This window comes from Podarcis filfolensis (genome assembly GCF_964270895.1).
Source record: "Podarcis filfolensis genome assembly, chromosome: 1".
Classification (NCBI taxonomy): domain Eukaryota; kingdom Metazoa; phylum Chordata; class Lepidosauria; order Squamata; family Lacertidae; genus Podarcis; species Podarcis filfolensis.
The window spans coordinates 103,390,639-103,411,279 of NC_139604.1; the positions used below are offsets into that span (position 1 = coordinate 103,390,639).

The 20,641-nt window shown below is 46.5% G+C and overlaps 1 protein-coding gene across 1 annotated transcript in view; it reads right to left on the reverse strand.

Annotated features, from left to right (window-relative positions):
* Positions 1-4,090: 4,090 nt before the first annotated feature.
* The window catches only part of NKX2-8 (NK2 homeobox 8), a 47,790-nt gene continuing 31,239 nt past the window's right edge, over positions 4,091-20,641 (reverse strand). Inside the window, exons 2-4 of the mRNA XM_083620680.1 lie at positions 13,498-13,599; positions 10,190-11,584; positions 4,091-5,497 (exon numbers count right to left, since the gene is read on the reverse strand). Coding sequence (XP_083476806.1) covers positions 4,968-5,497; positions 10,190-10,343 — 684 coding nt within the window. The 5' untranslated portion in view covers positions 10,344-11,584; positions 13,498-13,599 and the 3' untranslated portion in view covers positions 4,091-4,967. The remainder of the gene's footprint in view (positions 5,498-10,189; positions 11,585-13,497; positions 13,600-20,641) is intronic.

A 20,641-nucleotide genomic window follows, 5' to 3' on the forward strand; every position in this document is an offset into this window, starting at 1 on the left:
TGAGGGGCAGTATTTCAATATGAGTAGGAAAATGAAAGCATCCCCAAACATATATATATATTTAAGAAAATAAGCACTGTGTGTGTGTGTGTTAGTGTGCAAATAAGCCATCCCAGATTGCACATCAGCACAAAGAATTCTCCCTCCTCCTTACTTGCAGTACTTTTCAATGGAGGCAGTTCCCACATCCCACTGCCCAAGGATAGAGAAATCAGGTGATAAGACCTGGGTTTTTGAATGACTTAACTCCCCCCCCCCCCCGCCCTTCTTCGTACGGTTGCACTGGTTCAGGCATTCATTTCATCTTCCAGAGAACCTTTGCCAGATATTGAGCCTAGGACCTTCTGTATTGAAAGCAGATAAGCTACAGCCCTTTTATGGAGACTGGGCACAGGGCTCCCCAGTGCTAAACTAATAACAGAGGGCTCGAAGCAGGGTGAGGACAGTTAACACTGAAACAAACTTGCAAGATGCGGTTGGGGCAGTGGCTGTGCCACATTTATTTCAGCAGGAGATACTTCCAAAGAATTTCTGTTTGGATCCATCTGCTGCCACTTTCATAAATATTACTTTTTGGGAGAATGTTTCGTGAAGTATGCAAAGCTGTTTTTGTTGTTTGAATAACGCAGAGGATTGCTTACCGTAAAAACCAATTTGGGGGGAGGTGGGGGGAATAAGTGCCAGGTTATATTCAGGAGTTCAACAAAGCCTAAGTAAGGCTTAAATGAAGAGTTAACATGCAAAGTAGCTTCCAGTCTATCTTCTACAAAGTCTATTGCTAGAAGTCTCAGCCCCTCCCCCACCCAATCATTTGTTATAAAGGCTTTTTTATGATACAAATTTGATAATCTCCCTTCCATGTTGGCATCGTTCTAATTTGCCTTGTAAGCCCATAAAATTCGGGCTCTTTGTCTCCCCTGAAGGCCACAAGGTTTTCAAAGATACCATTGTGCCGCCTAAAACCTATAAAATTGTCACTAGGGACTGATTAAACAGTCCTGAATTGAAACAGTGCGGGATTTTTTGTCTTGGTCCCTTTCAGGCATGACAATGCCCTTTTCAACTCCGGAGACAAAAGGGGGTTTAAAGGGAGCGATTCTCTGGGAGATTCTTCGGAGATAACCCCAACCATATGGAAGACAAGGTGGCCAGCAGCTGAGACAAAAAAACAGGTGACAACAAGGACTGTCCACCCCAACCCCCAACCCCGGAAACAAGAGGCTGGACCCGAATATCCTTCTGCTCCCCACTCAGATGTCTTCTTGAAACCACCACCCACGGAGCTGGGCATCACACAATGACCCCCGGCCCTCCACAACAATGGGACTGAGAAGGCCCACTGCAGCCAAAGGCACACAAGCAAACACACACACACAGAGAGAGGTTGCTTTGTGGTCGACCCACCAATCAATGCCCAGAGAATTTGATCCTGCGCCAAGACGAGGGATGGTCTGGTTGATAGGCTCAAAAGCAAGAGGTGTGCTTAATTGAGAAGAGTCCGTTTTCAGATGAGCTGTTTTAAGGAAAGAGACACACCCGGGCAAACGTCCTTCTTTGGCACCAGTCTTGGTGGGAAGTGAAGCCCTTCTTCTTCTTCTTCTTCTTCTTCTTCTTCTTCTTCTTCTTCTTCTTCTTCTTCTTCTTCTTCTTCTCCTCCTCCTCCTCCTCCTCCTCCTTCCTCTTCTTCTTCTTCTTCTTCTTCCTCATCTATTTATATGCCACTTAAGGCCAAGGCCGTCTCTAAGCAGTTTACAAAAAAACAACACATTGTAAACACACAAACACGCATGCACAAGTAGCAGTAAAGCTGAAAAACGAAAAACTAGAATACCCAAATAAAACAAAAATCATTAAAAAGTAAAAGCAGCCGTACATTGTGAAAACAACTAAAGAGTCAAGGTTCCATCTAGAAACCATTAATCCTAAAGGCGTGGGTCAGTAATATTTCTCCTAGTATAATATAGAGCAGACTCCCTCCCCCTTCCCTTGGCTTAAGAAGCCATCCAGGCCAAACCAAAGGGTCGATAATATTCCTCTTAATTGGCGTTCGAGAGAATGCGCACAACTCCCATCTCCCTACCTCCACAGCCAGGTCGCCAAGAGAAGCGAGGAAGGACCACACCACCACTTTCGAACTTCGCAGAAGGCGAGAGATACGGAGGTCAGAGGACCAGTTCAAAATCCAACCTGCACTGTTTGCACTAGAATTTCAATTCTTCCGCCCAACGCCAGATCACTTCCCTCTGCTATCACGATTGAGATTATGCTGCTTGCCAATGAAAGAGATACCAGGTTCCCATCCTAAAATCATTTAAAAGAGCCTGGGAATGCGCAAAGAATTTTTTTTAAAAAATAAAAATCCTGCCTTTCAACTCAGTTTATAAAACTGAGAAACTTCGGCGGGCTCGGTTTAAGTCTTCATTCTTATCGCATTGCGGATGACAATGAGGGAACACCAGAAAATCCCTCGATAGAAAATCGCTCGGTTAACCCCCCACGCCCTGCGAGCCAACTAGACAGTGAAAATGCGCGCAATTGTCACAAAACAGCATCGCGAAAACAAGTCAGAGCCGGTTTCTTTCCTGTCGTAAGAGCTGTTTGGAAAATATATATATACATTCTCGGTACTGTCACTTCGCAAAAACAAGGACAGCATCAAATCAAATGAAATAATCGATCAAGGGAGGTGGCAGAATATTAGAAGGGCTGTGCAATAATGACTCCAGTGGCACTGCTGCTGCTGCTGCTATTACTACTACTCCTCAGGTTGCATATATGCACGTTTTATTGTGCGATAAGAAAGGGAGGCATTTTTCAGAAAGCTTGGAGGAAACCAGGTGTTTTAGGTTCTTTTCCAAGGAAAAGGGTCCGGGGCAAAGTTCCGTTTTTAGGCTACATAATGCTGCCTTTCCCAGTTTCTGAACGCAACGCTTTGAAATAAATATATCCTATTTTTTTGATACGTTTCTTATAAATCCGGCCAAAGTTAACTTGTATTTCAACGCGAGATGTTTGAGCACGTGCGAAACTGCAGTTGAAGCAAATGGATTTTTCGAAGCCAGCGGTGTCCATGTAATTGGGCCTTTAAGTATTAGTTCACCATGTAAATTCTGGGTACAGTCATAGACTGTAACTATATATAATTAGGGCAAACATTTAGTTCAGAGCATCGGTCTTCCTGTACACATTCGTATGGTAAATTTAATGGCAATCACATTGATCAATGTAGCTTTGCATTAATAGGACGAGATGGTGGTATTCAAATATGGCATTTGCCAGATCGCAGACTGTGGAACTCTCTCTCTCTCTCTCTCTCTCTCTCTCTCTCTCTCTCTCTCTCTGTGTGTGTGTGTGTGTGTGTGTGTGTGTGTGTGTTGCTTTCCTACCCGAAGGGGTCCTAGCCTTGCAAACAGTCCTAGAAGCCCATATGCAGGAAAGCACCCCAGAGAGAGGGGGGAGGGGTCAAGCATCTCCCTAACAGCTTGTCACTTGACAGTCACTCTTTCCGCTGTAAATTGCCCCTTCGACATAAATGCAGGCAAGCAATTCGACCTTCTGAGCGTTTACAGGCTTGCGAACTCCGCGAACTCCAGCGGGACTGATTTTAATGCCATAATTCCAAATGACCAGGTAACGGCACCCAAAAGATATTTAAAAGGGAACTTAGTGGGATCCTTCCAGAAGGGAAGAGATCTTGGTCGCTCCCAAACACCAGTTTATTGGATCATTCGGCCTTGATTTTTGTGTGCGCAACTTTTGCGAAAAGAGGACTAGGGCTATTTATTGAGCCTTTGTTCTGATTTGTTTGCTGGTAATATGAAGTTTGGCCAAGCAACTGTTAGCCTCACACTTTCCACTGCATTCTCCTCCCCCCCCCCGCCGCCCCCCGCCTCCACTTTCCTTATCCCCCAAAGTCCGATCTTTTGCGGGGAGGGAGTTTGTAGCACCAATTAACTTTAAGAGGCCAACCTGAATTTGCAGGCATGGTCCCATTAGAAATAGTGAATGATATGGGAGTTCTGGGATCGCAAGCGCTTGCGTCTTGGGATGCCGGCCTCTTCTGCCAAAAAGACACGGATCCCGAGGGTGGTTTTTGTTTGCCAACAATCCGGTTTATTGATCAGGGTAAGAAAGTTCTATTTGAAAATCAACTATGTCTGATACAAGTAACTCACTATTTGTTTTGTTTAGAATGAAACTCAACCACCTTCTTTTTTTTTTTTTTTTTTAAAAGCAACTATGTTTTCGGCCAGCTTTCTAAAACAAAAGGCCAAAAACAGGGTTAGGGCGAGACGATCATGGTTAGCTACGGCAGGCATTCCGATCCCCACAACATTGACAGGGAAGTCCCGTTGAATTCTGTTCTTTTCCAGGATCCGAAGCACCCCTCCCACACTTCTGTCTATTAATCCGGAACAACTACCATTCGTGGCTTTGCTACTCACAATCGTTCATGAGGGCTGCCATCCCATTTCACCGATAACAATGGGTAGAAAATCCCCATATTTTCCCGACCCCTTACTGTGAACACTCTGTGTGTGTGTGTGTGTGTGTGTGTGTGTGTTGAAGGGAAATTAACCTAGGTTCGGCGATCTTAACTTTGCACCCTTCCTTCTATACGCGTTCATATCTGCCAATCCTCTCTAACCCCCAGGAAGAGTACGTAGGATTTGCAGCCTTCAAGATCCGACGGTTACTTCCGCATAAAGATAATTTGGCGGCGGCGGGAGAGAGGATTGGGCCCACTTCCCTCGGTAGCAAGCTGCTGGGGATTTGAAGTCTGGGTTTTTCTTTCTTACTGGTTGGGATCCGCGGCTCATTTTACTCTAAAGTAGTACTATCCAAGCCTCGCGAGATGAAGGCACCAGTCCAAGGCGTCGCCCCAGGGCAGGCGGGGTCCAGTATGTGTGTGTGTGTCTCTCTCTTTCTCTCCTTCTGGCAACCTGTCTGCGTCCTCGCCGCCTTCCTCACCCCCAGTTCCAGGAGACCAGGGCCGGCGGCGCTAAGTGCTGGTAGGCGGGGAAGAGGCTTAGCGAGGCGGCCTGCGGGAAAGCCGGGTAGCTCTGGAGGCCGAGCGCGCTCTGGGCGCCGCCGTAGTCCTGCGCTGCGCCGCTGCAGCTCTGGCACGCCTTGCCTTCGCGCACCAGCACGGGCACCACCACCCTGCGCAGGAGAGGCGCCGCCGCTGCTCCGGCGCCGGCTCCTTCCCCGCCGCGCTCTCCTCCGGCGCCGCTGCCCTTGGCGCGCTTCATCTTGTAGCGGTGGTTCTGGAACCAGATCTTGACCTGGGTGGGCGTCAGGCGCAGCAAGTGCGCCAGCTGCTCCCGCTCGGGCGCAGACAGGTAGCGCTGCTGACGGAAGCGCCGCTCTAGCGCCAGCGTCTGCGCCTTGGAGAAGAGCACTCTGCGCTTCTTCTTCTTCTCGTCGTCGTCCTCGTCCGCTCGCGTCGAGGCGGCGGCCGGCCGCGATCTGCTCTCGGGGCCGCTCTCGTCCGAAGCTGCGGGGCAAGACAAGGGTTGGGGAGGGAAGGAGACAAGGCAGGCGCGTTAGATCCCGTTTCGTGGTTATCATTTGCTTATTTACCGCTGCAAAGGGACGCATGTAAGCGAGGATTAGGAAATTCCGGAAGACTGAAAGCGCAGTCGAAACACCCCCATCATCGACATCATCAATGAAATACAGTGGTACCTCGGGTTAAGAACTTAATTCGTTCTGGAGGTCTGTTCTTAACCTGAAACTGCTCTTAACCTGAGGCACCACTTTAGCTAATGGGGCCGCCCACTGCCGCTGCGCGATTTCTGTTCTCATCCTGAAGCAAAGTTCTTAACCCGAGGTACTATTTCTGGGTTAGCGGAGTCTGTAACCTGAAGCGTCTGTAACCCGACGTACCACTGTACTGTTCAATGGATCCGGCATATAGGTTAGATCTGAATGGTACATTATGCTGTGTTTGTGGAGAAAGAGGGCATGGGGAAGAGCCTGCTGGATCAGGCCCATGGCCCATCTAGTCCAGCATCCTGTTCTCACAGTGGGAAACCGAATGCCTGTAGAAAACTCCTAAGCAGTTGTTCAGCCCAAGGGTACTCTCACCTCCTGTGATTTACAGCAACAGGCATTCAGAAACATAGTCATCATGGCTAGTAGCCCTTGATAGCCCTCTCCTCCGTGAATCTGTCCAATCCTGTCTTAAAGCCATCCAAGTTGTGGGCTGTCACTGTCTCCTGTGGGGGTGAGTTCCATAGTTTAACTGTGCGCTGCGTGAAGCAGCACTTTCTTTTACCTGATATGTGTATTTCTAGAATATATAGCTATAGCCACACACAAAATGCAGAAATAAATCTGCCCAACCACCCATAGATCCATTTTCTCTGGAGATCCGACAAAGCCGAAGCCCAAGAACCGAAACGGTAGCGCTTTATCTGGGCGCGCTGTGACCTTTTTATTTGGACAGGGCTTTGATGATGGATCGGGTGGGATTTACACAGGGACGCACGAAGTTGCTTTATACTAAATCAAACCACTGGTCCCATCCACGGGAGTAGCTCTCCAGGGTTTCACAAGGGAGACATTCCCAACCTTGCCTAGAGATGACTCTGGGAATTCTCATCCGCCTCATATTGATCTTTAAATGTGGCTAATTTAGGCATAGTTTAATGTTTTGTTGACAGCCAACAACACTGGAGACTGACGTGAACTGGTCTCCTGGAGCACCAATCCGCTTCTGCAAGAACCTCCGACAGGAACAGGAGCAGCGCTAGGACGCGGGAGAAGTTGCGCAGCCGAAACCGCCTGTGGTTTGCGTTGAGAAGACAGCGATACCGCTTCTGTGTCACGCGAGTTAAGCGCGAGACTGCGGGAAAGATTTCCTTTCAGCTATCATCTTGATGAAATATTGTTCTTATCTTACCCTATCTATTGGAAGAGTTTTAGAATAGCGAATATCTCCCCTTGATTTCAATGAGCTCCAGCCAGTCCTTTTACGAAATATTAATTGTACAATTGTAGAAATGGGTTTGTGGCTTTTAGCTCGCTGAGTTCCTAATCTTTTGCGTTTTATCTTATTTTTTTAAATCATACTTGGGCAGCTGGAGCGCTTGATAAAGCTGCAAAACAGTAAATAACAATGATTGGTGCATTTGGTGGTTTGTAGAGTGCGTATATATGTATGTGAGTGAGTGAGTGTGAGAAAAGAACAAGAAAAGTGAGAGGTAGACATTTATCGGATGCCCAAAAATCTATTAAACTTTCTCATCCTTCTTATTGCCTCTCCCATACACACACACGCCCAACTGCAAGGGCTCAACATCTATTTTAAAGTACCCTTTTGTATGCGCCGTCTCCAAGCGTAAGGTTAGATCAAGAGATCTCCCGGAAGCCCCCCAAGCAGCCGCTCGCCTTAATAAGCTAAAAGAAGAGAAGATGCGGCTGAGCGCATTTGTTATCCTAAGCATGGATGGTGGGTGGGTATGTGGAAATGATATTCCTGGTGGATTTACTATGGCAAAAGGGTGTGCTTTGGTTATATGGTGCGTGAGAAATGCTTCTAGAAACCAATGGGTCTGCTTCCTTCTGCCTTTCTGTGACAAGAATCTCTCCCCACCTCCTCTCATTCAGGAGCCGCTTAGCTGCGAAGGGACCAGCTCTCATCGAAGTGGTGGATGGAAAAAATCGGAATGGAGGCGCATCAGCAAGAATACCTGCCAGGGTTTTTATGGCCAAGGGCCATTGCCTCCGGAAGACCCCACTAGGAAGCCCTGGGGCGCACCATTTTCCTAAGAAGCGTTTTGGAAGACTGAGCTGGGTTATTAGGATTTTAAATAAGCTAGTACACGTTGTGAATTACTCTGTAAATGGACTCGTACTCATTTGCGTATTTCTTTAATTTAGTGCCGGAGATTTAAGATGCAAACCGTTCCTGTTCCACAATAGGAAGGGTCCTTAGATCTCCAAGAACTGCTACTCCGCTTCTGGAAACATTGGGCCAAACGGGAAGCATCTTCTGGAGCGACAGACTCTTGTATTTAACTAGGGGATCTGCTTTTGGTGAAAGCAGAGCCGAGGCCTGGAAAACGACCCACTACTCTCTTCAACTTGAGTACAGGGGAGCTTAAACTATTGGCAAGACGACCGGAAACAAGTTGACTTGGACTTAAGCTGCGTACACAACATCCATTTCTAGCACACCCACTCACCCAAATAATTCCGGCAACTATAGTTTACCCCTCACAGAGCTGCAATTCTCGGCACCCTTAGCAAGCTACAGTTCCCCGGATTAATGGGGTATGTGTGCTTTAAAGGTTTAGCGGGCACACAGCCTGTAAACCCATCTGCTCTCGGTGGGACCAAAGCTACTTCCATCGAAGGTCGCAATCTTGGGCGCGTTTACTTGGGAGTCTCTTCGCATCCAGGGGAACTTAGTTCTGAGCAAATATGCACAGGATCGGACTGAAGGGCAGCCTGAAAAGGCTATTGGGGGATCGTAGGGAGGGGGAGCTTATATTTTACAAGGCTGCAGGCAGCACGATTCGGCAGGAGTGAGGCTTGTAGGTGTGGATTTCATTAAGTCCGCCCCCCTCATTTTCCTTGATCGAACATTTCTCCAAACCTCACTGGGGTGGAAGCAAAAATCACTGCCTAGCCAGCCCAAATTAAGCTCTGTCCCATTGATTTCAAAGGGAAATAAAAACACGTGGCTACATCTCCCACTGAAATCAATTGGACTTCTTTTAAAAAACCAAAAACTTAAGTGTGGCTGGATTTTACCCATAACTTGGTTAGCATTCAGCTGGAGTTCAGACCAATGGGACCTGAATCCAAGCGCTGGACTTTATTGGGCTTAGAACAAATATGAATCGATGGATGGATGAGTCAGATCATCTTTCACTATTATATTACCATCATGATCTAAGCCATGGATTCTGTAGAAAGGCTGGAATTTGATACATGCGTACATACTAACTACCGCAGAAATAGACTACAGTGCTTTAAGAGCCATTACTTGGAAACAGAAATCGGTGGTGAGGGAAGGGGAGGGAAAGACAGACCGTAGAGATCAGCTATGATGAGGGAATTGCCCAGGGATACACTGAAGCGTGTTTTGTAATTAAACAAACTGAGCCCCTGGGGGGGGGGGACTACAAAAGACAGCCGCGGATCTAATCTTGTTGCCCAGCAATACAAGCATATTCTACATTATAATTACTACAGTAATATTAACTAATTACAGCAACTGTAGTATAGATTGTATACTGGGCTGAGCTTGGTTTCTTATTTTTATCTACAGAAAATGTTTTGATTTTCCATAAGGTGGGAAATATCTCTATGAAGTCTATTTCCCTGCCTCTAAACAATTATAAAAACCTATGAATAGAGATCTTTTTTTTAAAAAAAGACTATAGAATCATATATTATATATTTGCCAACATCTTCATCTAGGCACACGCTCATTCAATGGAATTTTCTGGCTGAGGAAGTGTCCTTAAATTTGTATGGTACATTTTCTGTAGAAAACGGTAGATATATAATCGGCAAAGCATTAATAGTCGAGGTAAAAGGCACCGTCAAGAAACAAAAAAATAACCCTACATGTGAAGTCGTAATAGTTTTAGTATATAATACGTGACCAATTAGTAAATACATATTATATTAATATCTGAACAGACGCATATGTGTCCATCTTGAAGATGTCAGCGCCGAGGAGACAATACCTAAGCTGGACCATTCCTAAGCACAAAGGCTATTACAGGGATCTCACGGTTTTGCCTGGAGTAAGCTTTATGATAGGAAGAAATGTATTTCTGCCTTGCTTTGAGTAACGAGTGTGTGGGCGTCCCTGGGTCCGTGTACACACACTTGCGTACACGAGCGATATGTATGAAAGTCAAATATGACATCTCTCGCTCAATATCTCCTCAATGCATAGCGATATCGATTTCCCTTCGGTGGGGTGGGTGGGTTCTCCCCTCTCTGCCGCACGCACGCACCTTTCCATCATCTCTGCCCAGCAATATTCTTGGGGTTCATTCTTGGGGTCCGCCCATTACTTCTGGGTGACCACCACGTCCCCGTTATCTCCCCGCCTGTTACATCTCCCTCTAAGATGGTGGTCGCCTTTATTTTCTCCCTCCCTCTCCCCCGGATCTCCCCCAAGCCCTTCATCCCTGTGCGATCTCCGCCGCCCCCCACTCACACAGATACTGGCTCCTGTCCGTTTCCATCCATTCCCGGTACAGGGAGCGGCCGTATCCCTCGCTGGGGTCCTGCTCCTTGCCTCCGCCGCCTTCCGACTCGGGTAAATCCAAAAGGCTCCGCACCGTGAAGCTGATCCTGCCCACGGTAGTCATGGCAGAGATGCCCGCCGCCGCCGCCTCTTAGTCAGTCCTCGGCAGTGGCGGTGATGGGCAGGCTAAGGCGAGGAGAGCGCAGCTACTGGGTGCCGGGAAGGCTCGGCCGGAGGCTCATCCCTGCTTCCCCTCCGGCGAGAGATTAGTGTCGCTTACCGAGGGGGCTCCTGTTTATATCAACAGTCCTCCTCCCCAGCGTCAACACGGGCTGCTTTCAAACCGTCCCTGTCTATGGGATGCTAAGTACCTGAATTAGTCAAGTGCTCAAGCTCTAATGGGGAGTAAGGGCAACCTCACACCCCCCCGCACGCACACACACACGCAGCCCCCCACCCATCCCCCCTGCTCTCCCCACCCCCCACAGAATCACCCCTCCCCAAAGCCAGCAGGAAGCAGCTTTCAGTGTTAAAGATTCTGTCTGATTAGGCCAAAGTGGGGACAGATAATGGTAATTGTTCGCCGTGAATAACATCTTGGGTGGTATGCGGGGACCAGCAGCCGCCCTCGCCAGCCCCTCCGCCCTTCTGTGAGCACACAAAGTGAATCCTCGCAGGGACATCCGCAGCGCTTGTCCGAGGCTCGCTTGCTTTTCGCCTCGAGCCCTCCCTCGCTCCTCAGCCTTTTCACGAGAATGCAGGAATTTATTCATTGTTTGTTTTCTTCTCCCGGTTTGGGAACCACTTCGGGGGCACAGCTACCCAGGATTCAGTCTCAATGGGTCCCCTTCTCTTCTTTCGCAGAGGGTGCGTAGGGTTTTCCTTCGCGCCTCAAACATCCAGGGGCGTACCCCGCGGGAACAGCCTCTTGAGTCCCTCTCGGCCCAACGCCAGGGAGGCACCAGCGTGGCTGAGCTTCCCAGGTCGTGAAAACGCTTTCCCAGGAAGCCCGTTCCGTCAGTGGGACCGGGATCCTATTTCCAAAGAGTATTTTCAGACTTCTAGCTCGACCCATCATCTAGTGGAGGCCAAACCATAGAATCCTAGAACTGTAGAGTTGGGAGGGACCATGAGGGTCATCTGCGCCAAACCATTGATTTCTGCTTTCCAAAGGTGTGAGCCTTCCTTGCAGCCAAGTTAGCGAAGGGCCACAGTTCAGTGGGAGAGAGAAGGCTCAGCATGCTGTAGATTCTGGGTTCAGTACCCAGCATCCCTAGGTAGGGGTGGAAAGACTTCTGCTCCAAACCTTGAAGAGTCACTGCCTGCCAGTGCAGGAGATGGACCACAAAGCAACTTCCTGCAAACCTGCAAAAGGAAAAGAAAGAAAGGATCGTTTTGCCATGGTTTTTTTCCAAAACTCAAAGATAAAACAGCATTCCTAACCACAGTTACTCGAAACTAAATTATATTGAAAGCTGTAGGGATAGGTTTTAATCTCATGGGACTTCAGAAGTTCTTGTGCACACAGATCATACACATTCGATGGCGTTAAACTGGAGTAAGCAGGGTTGGGGAACACCCTGACCTCCAGATGTTGTGTGACTACAGCCACCATCATCCCTAGACATTGGTAGTGATGGTTGGGGCTGATGGGAGCTGGAGGGGCCCTGGACTCTCCATATCTGCTTTAGAGTGGTTGGTATTGGAGCCAGTGAGGCTCATTTTGGGCTGGGTTGACAGCAGTGTTCCCAGAAGATGGAGTTATTCCACTCCTGCCTGGGTGGGGGGAACAGCGTAGAAGGGATATTTGGATCTATTTTCAAGTTCTTTCAATCCAGCGCCATAAGCTCATGCCACCCCCCACCCCCACCCTCGCATAACACAACTGAAGCTAAAAACTGTGGGAGTGTTGTGGGTAACAGGAGAGGATATATTGATTAATATTATCCTTCCTAACTCATGCTAGCAAGTTTCTTTATACAGCAGAGTGCATTCCCCCTTTTACACAGCAAGAAGGCTGGTTGCAGACTCGTGTGAGTCTCTTAAAATAATAAGCAATTCAATCTGGCTCCCCCAGATTGAGATCTGTTTTATTATTCCTGGTAAGACCCCTTTTATCCCTCCTAAAAGAATAAAGACACAACAGTCTTATTCGTAAGTAACAAAAAGTAGTTTTACTCACGATCAGGCAGAGCACAGTGTGATAACTGAAGGCAGGCTTTAGGCTTAAAGTTACAAATGTGTAGAAACAGGTTTACGCCATATGGGAGATAACCTAAGGACTGCTGGCTAACAGCCAGCAGTGCAGTCCAGGTGAATCAGGAAGCAGACAGGACGAAAAAGAAGAAAGGAGGTGGCTACGTGACTTGGCCTTTTGCCAGGTCTGGAAAGGTCATACCCACCTACTAGTTGTGGGAATGTTCAGGGTGGCAGGAGAGGATATATTGTTTGCTAATATCCTTCCTAACTTGCGCCAGCAAGTTCCTTTACTTAGCAGAGTTTACATTCCTATTTTACATGCATAGCAGATAGCTGGTTGCAGGCTTGTGTAAGCCTCTCACTATTATACAATTCAGTCTGTCTTCACATTGAATTGTACGTTCCTGGTAAGTTCCCTTTAATCCTCTTAAAAGAATAAAGACGTGACAATCTTATGCAAAGTCAGTAAAAGAAGTTTACTTACATCAGTTCACAGTTGAATCCCTGAAGGCAGACAGTTACAAATATGTACATGTGGATCTACCCCATATGGGGGAATAATCCCACTGTTCTGCTAGCTGAGAGCTAGCAGAGCAGTCCTAGCTAAAAGCTGGTCAAACGAAGGAGTCCAAAAAAAGAGGTGTGCTGAGTGACTCTTCCTTTTGTTACCTGGACAGGTTAGGTCATGCCCACCTTCTATCACATGCAAAAGGAAGGATGCTCCAGTCAGGAGGAACAGGAAGTTTTGACTGGCTGGACCAAACCTTCCCTCACATGTCTTCCCTAGCATTACAAGGAATGTTGTACTTGACTGCTCTCAGTGGATTACATCCCACACTAGTCACATGCAAAAGAAAGGATGCTCCAGACCAGGTGTAACAGGAAGTTCAACTGGCTGAACCAACGTTCCCCTGCATATCCACTCTAGGCAAACAGTAAGTGTTGTACTTGACTGCTCCAGTGGATTACATCCCACAAAAACAGCAAACCAACTTTAGATAAACCAATAGTCTAATTTAGTGGTAAATTTCATGTCAAAATAAAATGTTAAGAGTTACAATCATTCTGTAGAAAGTTACCACAAAAGAAGGTTGTTTCTGAAGCAGATGCTGGCAGCAGGAGCCCAAGAACGCAAGACAGCCACCTGTGAAATGGATGCTCAGGGGGGAAATGGCACTCTCCTTTAAAGGAAGAAGAAAAATGTACATAGTTTTAGGTATAGGCATTGTTTTCCAGAGTCAGATGGGTTTGGGACTCAAAAGTAAGCGGATTGGTTACACTTAAGCTTAGAAAAAGGTCCGGAATGGGGAGTGAGGCAATGAGGGCATTGCAGGGGGTTGGACTAGATGACCCCCGCATTCCCTTTCAGCTCCACAATTCTATGATTCTCAGATGGTACTAGCTAGTTAAACAGGGGAAATTCCCTCTTTAAATAATAATAAGACAACACAGTCTTCTTTAAAAGTAAGAACAAAGTTTTACTCATATTCTGTTCACACCAATAATCTGAAGGCGGGCTTTATCTTGTGGTTACAGTGAAAAGAAGTCTGAGCTACATCTCAGACTTTCTGCTTGAGGGCTCCAGCCTATGTGAAGGTTGAGCCATGCACTGGCTAAGAGCCAGGAGAGCAAGAGTAAGAGAGAAAGAGTCAAAATGGTAAGAGAGAGATGGTTGCATGGCCATCCCTTTTATCTGGTAAGCTAGGGTCATGCCCATCTTCCTGGTCACACACAGAGAGAGGAAGCTCCAGAGCAGGTATGACAGGAAGTCCTCCCTGTCTGGAGCAACATTCCCCTGTGTGTCCATTCTAGGCAACAGGAAATTGTTGTACTCGACTGCTCTAGTAATAATACATCCCACACTTTTAACCTGGGGGGTGGGTGGGTATAGTTTTGTTTGTTATTATGCATTTTTGTGTTTATACGGTAAACCACCCTGTGGTCCTTCGATGAAGGCAGTATATAAGTTTTAATAATGATGAGAATAGCAGAACAAAATTGGTGCCAGGCAAGTTATGGAATCACCATGGACAGCATTGCATCTGCTTTAGGGCAAGGATACCACCAGGTGGGCCCCCCATCCAATTGGATCTATGCCTTTCAATCTGGATTGCATTGCAAACTTGGGTTTTCTGAAGAATGCATCAAGGGGAGCAGATATGCATTAACATCAGCAGTAGGGAATATTTCTTCCCCATAGGGTCATGGCAATTACTGGATTCAATAGCTATGCCCAGATTGTCAGCAATAATAACCGTCTGTCAGAATGACAATGACAATCTATTAGAAATATGATTTGAAGTCAACAATTCACTTAGTTGGTCTCTAAGATGCTACTGACTGGACAATTTTTTAATTTTTTTGTTTATAAGGAACAAGTGGTCACTGATGTTTTCTTACCTAGTTCTGAAGCAATTGACTCTGCACATATCTCCCATCTCAATCCTATTAGATACTGATTTCAACATAATTGATTTCCACCTAATCTGTTTGGCTGGGAGACCTTAAGATGAAATGCTAGGAACAATTCAACAAAAGTCCTCTCACTGTCTTGTGGCATATTAGCTGATCATGATAAAGAGATGTTGGAATTATTCAAAATACTGTAGAAGTGGTAACTTAATCTTTAGCTATGAATCCGCTGCTTAACTTATATGAGAAAAAGGTATACTGCATATTTGACATGCAGGGGACTAACCAAATTTGCCTTTATTCCAAACACTGAGAACTGGCATCAATTCACAGGCATACAAAACCTACCTGCATACTGAATTCCATTACACACAACACTTATTTCAGTGGTTATGTGCTAAAGGTTTGCATGATGGTTTAGGGTAAAACGAAAAAATCATGTGATTTATTTCAATGGGGTTAACCAGATTTAATTGCAACTCAAACAAACTGCTACTTAAATTCACTTCGGTCCAACAAATGTGGGCTTCCAGCTCAGGAAGGCAGGACCCACCCAGTCATGAGGCAGAAGGAGAGAACTGAGTCAGGGTGCACCCCTTTACCCACTTATCTCATTATTAGCTACCTCACTTTCCTGCCAGCCTTTCTACTGTTGTTGGTAACACTGCTTACCACCGTCACCCTGGTAAAACTAGAAGGTGAGGCTAAACTCTCTGTCATCCTCTCCAAGGCCTCCCTCCCTGCACGTTCTGAGGAAGGGCCATGGGGATCCTTTCTCAGAGCCAGACATTCTGGGCAAGGACACCTGTGATGGCACTGTGGTTTGCACAGCAGCTAGAAATTGCAGGATTTACAGTCAAAATCACAAATGCATGATTGCCAGAAAGGCACATGAGGGGCTGACACTTAAAGATTTCCTGAATCAATATAGAATGGACTGTTTGAAGTCATTTTCTTAATGCCTTGGTGGGAATTTCAAAGAAAGAATATAATTTTATGTACTTCCTGTCTGAGCTCTCCTTCTCTTTATTTCAAGCCAGCAATGTGAACAGTTGTACATGCCTTGGCTCTGCCCAGAACCCAGACTCCACTTTGGAAGCTAATTTAATATTTTGTAACTAAGAAGTATTTTTACCTGCATACCAGTTTGATAAATTTGCTGCTTGCCTTGAAATGTAAGTAAACCGTTTTGTTTTTGAGTTGCTGCCCTCCAGACCTCTCATGGAGGAGGCACACAAAGAAGGGCCTCAGATAATGATCACAGTGTCTGGGATAATTCAAATGGGGAGAGGTGGTCCTTGAGATATTGCAGTCCTGACTTGTTTAAGGCTTTGTAGGTAAAAGCCAGCACTTGGAAGTGGGCCTGGAAACTAATTGGTAGCCAGTGCAGTTAGGCCAGGATCTTTATAATATGCTCAAACTGCCTTGCCTTCAGTGAGCAACTTGACCACCAAATTCTGCACCAGCTGAAGCTTCTGAACTCTCTTCAGAGGTGGCCCTACATATTAACGTGATGCAGTAATCTAACCTAGAGGTAACCAGAGCATAGACAACAGATGCTAGGCTATCCCTGTCCAGATAGGGCCTCCAGCTGAAAGAGATGGAAGGCACTCTGTGCCACTGAGGCCACCTGAGCCTCAAGTGACAGTAAAGGATCCAGGTGTACCCCCAAACTATGAACCTGCTCCCTCAAAGGGAGTGTAACCCCAGCAAAAGCAGGTCATCTCCCATACATCCAGTCTAGGGAGCCACCCATTAACAGTGCCTCAGTCTGGATTGTGCCTCAGTACCTTGACTCTCATCCAGTCCATTACCTAAGCAAGACAACGTTGACTGAACATATTTCTGGTTTGCCAAGCTTTTTTTAGAGAATGAATTTGATTCAGTGCTTGGTCATTAGTTCTGCATTTTATGCTTTTGTGATCTTTTAATGCTTATGCCATACATCACAATGATTTGTTTTTAGTCCAGAGGTCTCAAAAGTCCGGGAAGGTATGATGCGGATACTTTGATAGTCTTATCATTTAGTCACATCCTTATACTGACTTCTTCAGGAGGCTTCCCCTGAGCAATTAATTAATTAATCCGTCAATTAATCCGTGCAATTGTGGCTTGTGGTTCCTTTCGCGCTATGATTCCAGATGGGCCTGTATCTCCGCGGGAGAGGAGGAGGGGGGATTATTCTTTTAATCTCCTGCGGTTATTGATTCGCAGCTCCCTGTGCAAACAGCGCCCCAACACAAACGCCTCTCGGCGCGCCTATTCGGAGCGGAGCCTGAGTCCCGCCCCTGGCCCTCTTTCCCCGCTGGCCGGCTGAAAATGTAAATAGAGCAATAATGCGCCCGGCGGGGAGGCTCAAAGAGCTCTGTCTCTGGGGCTGATTTGTGGCCTGGGATGAGCAGGAGACGGGGCTCCAGTTGGCCGACTTCCTGCATATTTCTTAGGGACTGGACAGGCTCTCTAGAAAAGATTCCCAGGCCGTGATGATTGGAGCCACCTATCAAGCGTGCCCGGTGACAGTCGCTTTCCTGCCTCTCTCTCCCCCCCCCCCGCCCTCCCCTTCCCAGCCCTCTCCCCCGTCCCTCCCCTGGTTCCTCCTAGATCAGCCTCCCCAACGTCCTGGGTGGTCGGCCCGAGGGGAACACAAATACATGCCAACTGCTAGCCTGTGAACAAAGGGGAAATGTAGCCCTATGTCCTGGACCTGTTGGAAGCATTTGTTCCAGTCAAGATTTTGCATTTGTTCAGACGGGGAATAATAGGTGATTGACGCCTCCTGACAATGTGCTTTAGCTCTCCGGGATAAATCGGAGCTTGTTCCTTGTTGTCATGGTTTTCAATTGGGTTCAATGGGATTTGAACCACGATCGACTCTGCTTTGCGTCTACTGCAGCCTACTCCATACAAATTTATTAGTTATGTCTTTTTAAATGAGATTAAATGGAAACGACTTCAGGGAAACAACTCATTCATAGCCAGGGGCTCCGGGTGCCCACCAGCATTTGAATGCCAGCTTAGGGGTGTGTGTGTGTAATGAATATCAATTCATAACTTCAATCTAGAAGCAGGGTCGCCAAACATGGTACGCAGAAACCCTGGGAGATAAATGCTTCCTTTTTTACACTTAAGGAAGGGGATGGGGCTGAACTGGTCTGGGTCCAAATGCCCTGGTTTTCATCTGGGTTGTGGACCAGGCTGCGTGTGGACCTCGGTTTCAATACAAACCCTTCGGCTCCGCTGGGCTGAGGATGGGAGCCAAAGGCAGCCATCACAACTGCTTGGAAAGGCAAAGTCCGCCTGGAATATAATAGGGCTGTTTAGAAGAAATGGGTCGGAGCCAGCGTGGCTGCAAAGAGCTTAGAGAGGTGCCGGCTCCTCTCCGCAAACAACAGTAGCCAAAAAGGAGGGGGGTGTCTCACAAAAGGAGATAGTTCTCCTTTGTATGTATCCTCAAGGACAGGCCAATATTTCTGAGGCCATCAGCGATGGCAACGAATTAGGGGGGACCCCTCACCCACTATCCCCACCTCCTAACTCCTCGACCCCTCTAAGAAAGAAAGGTACTTATATTAAAATCTTGACCCTGAAAGCAAACAGTTCCTGGCTTCTGGGGAGGTTGTCTCTCTCTCTGTGTGTAGTTTGAAGCCTGGAGGGACGAAGTATTCAAGGTGCCTCTTAGAATACTTGCCAAGGACTCTCTAAGGAAAGTTGGTTTGGGTTGTTGTTTTTCAAACTTCGCGAGTCAGGAGAGAAAGTCTCTACTCCAGTGACCTCTCTTAGCCTTTTAAGCTATTGAATATCCTAAGCCCACACTGCTGTGTAGAAATAAGTAAATGGTACTCGTCAGCCCTTAAGAGCCCTTCAGCACCAAATATTTGCTCTTTCTCTTATGGATTCTCTCCAGTGGCACCAAAAACGCTCCTCTTCCAGCCTCTGAGCGAGCTGAGTACACCAACCCCTTAATAGCTCATCGGAGAATCTCCTTGTGCTGGGCGGGCGGGAAGGTAATTCCCTCGGGTGGAGTGGGGGAGAAGCTGCTCTCAGCTACCCAAATATCTTGATATAAACCGGGGTGTTTATATCAAGCTGTTCCTATCTCCAAAGCTTCCTAGCGGGACTTTGGACTCTGTTGCTTTGGGAACCTGTTTTAAAACTTATTACAATTAGCCGATCAAGGGGCAGGTTGTCGTGTGTGGGAGTGTCGCATAATGGAATTATTTCCGGTACAATCAATCCATCTCTGCACATAGAAACCTAGCTGTCAGGTACACTAGTATCCTTTCCCCCTGACCTCTAGCTTTCTATGTGCTGGGATTTTTAAAAAAGTTATTTGCTTGGATTCAACCATGTGAGCCTCCAAGACGGAGGACAATGGAACAAGAAATAAGCCACGGGAGGGCAGGATGGGATGATCTAGCCTCCTCCATGTTTCAGACGATATGTGATTATTCCTTAGGTGGGACACTTACATTTGACCCACTCGCCAGTTCTACTCTCTGAGTCTGACAATTGTTATAAGCAATTAAATGGACGCTTATTTAGATGTGCATGCCAAAGGTGCAAAAGTCCGTGAGTGGGCAACATCTTCGTTAAGCAAAGGAAGACATGCCATTATTATTATTATTATTATTATTATTATTATTATTGAATTAACTATGGTATATATCCAACTGCTGACCTTACTGAGTATCGTGCACTTACCCCTTACCCAAAACTCTGGCTCCCACCCTTCTGAACTACTAAGCTCAGCTGTTCCCTTGCGACCTTCCAAAGCAAACCTGAGCAAGCAAACAATGTGTAAAGCAGTTCCCATAAGAACTAATCAAAGCCCCCAACGCGTTTCGAACGGATTGACTTTGTATCTCCAACAACGAAAAGAAGACAGCGAAAGAATCAGCAGCTGAGACCCAGCTAAGTCTTGATGTCATGTTCTCTGAGTCATTTGTCCGTAAAATGGGACCACTACCTCACAGGGCTATTGGCAGTGTGGAAGACGTAAGAATATGAATTTCAGATGCGATGGGAGTCAACTGTAAGCTTATCTGCAGCTAAAGCTCTTGCCATCAGCTGAAACAGTTGTGTATCGATTGACTGTTTTTGACCAAATCATAGGAGTCCAATGTGATTTTTAACCAAATCATAGAAGGTACCTTGGAAGCCACAGAGCTTTACAAAGTATAACGCTACCCGTTTTCCAGGGAAGATGGAATTCGTAGAATGAAGCCGATAACCATTGCGATTGATATTATTTTCAGTAAATAAACACGGAAGTGGATAGCTATGTGCAACCAAAGTGGATACAGGGCAACCAAAGCAGTTTCTGTGCCAAAACCAGGCTTAAACTCTGATTGAAATGGATCTAGAAAATCAGATTTCTCCAAAAGTACCTGAACCTGGTCCCTGTAGGAAGCTGTCTTATGCAGAAGAATCTGCAGCCAAACTACAAGTGCATGATTGCTAAAGAGTCACAAACAGGGGACTGTATGATTTCATATCCTCTAAACTTTTGTGGTTGGAAGGGGGTACAATAAAAAACATAAACGTATTCTTCCTGGTGTTCATCACTGTCCCTGTTGAATCCTTGCAAGCCTTTTGCTGTGAGTAAACATTATATCGTTCTTGTTTACTTGAACAGTCTAAGCATGATTTATTTGTTAAGAGGAAACATAGAAGGAAGATGATTCAAATCTGCCTAAGCACCCTTGGATATCATAATTTGTTCTAGAAGGTTATACAACCTTGTCTCTAAAAGCTTCTAGAGATAAGCTGTACACAGATGCTGATCTTTAACTCTGCTGAAATAGGTATTTG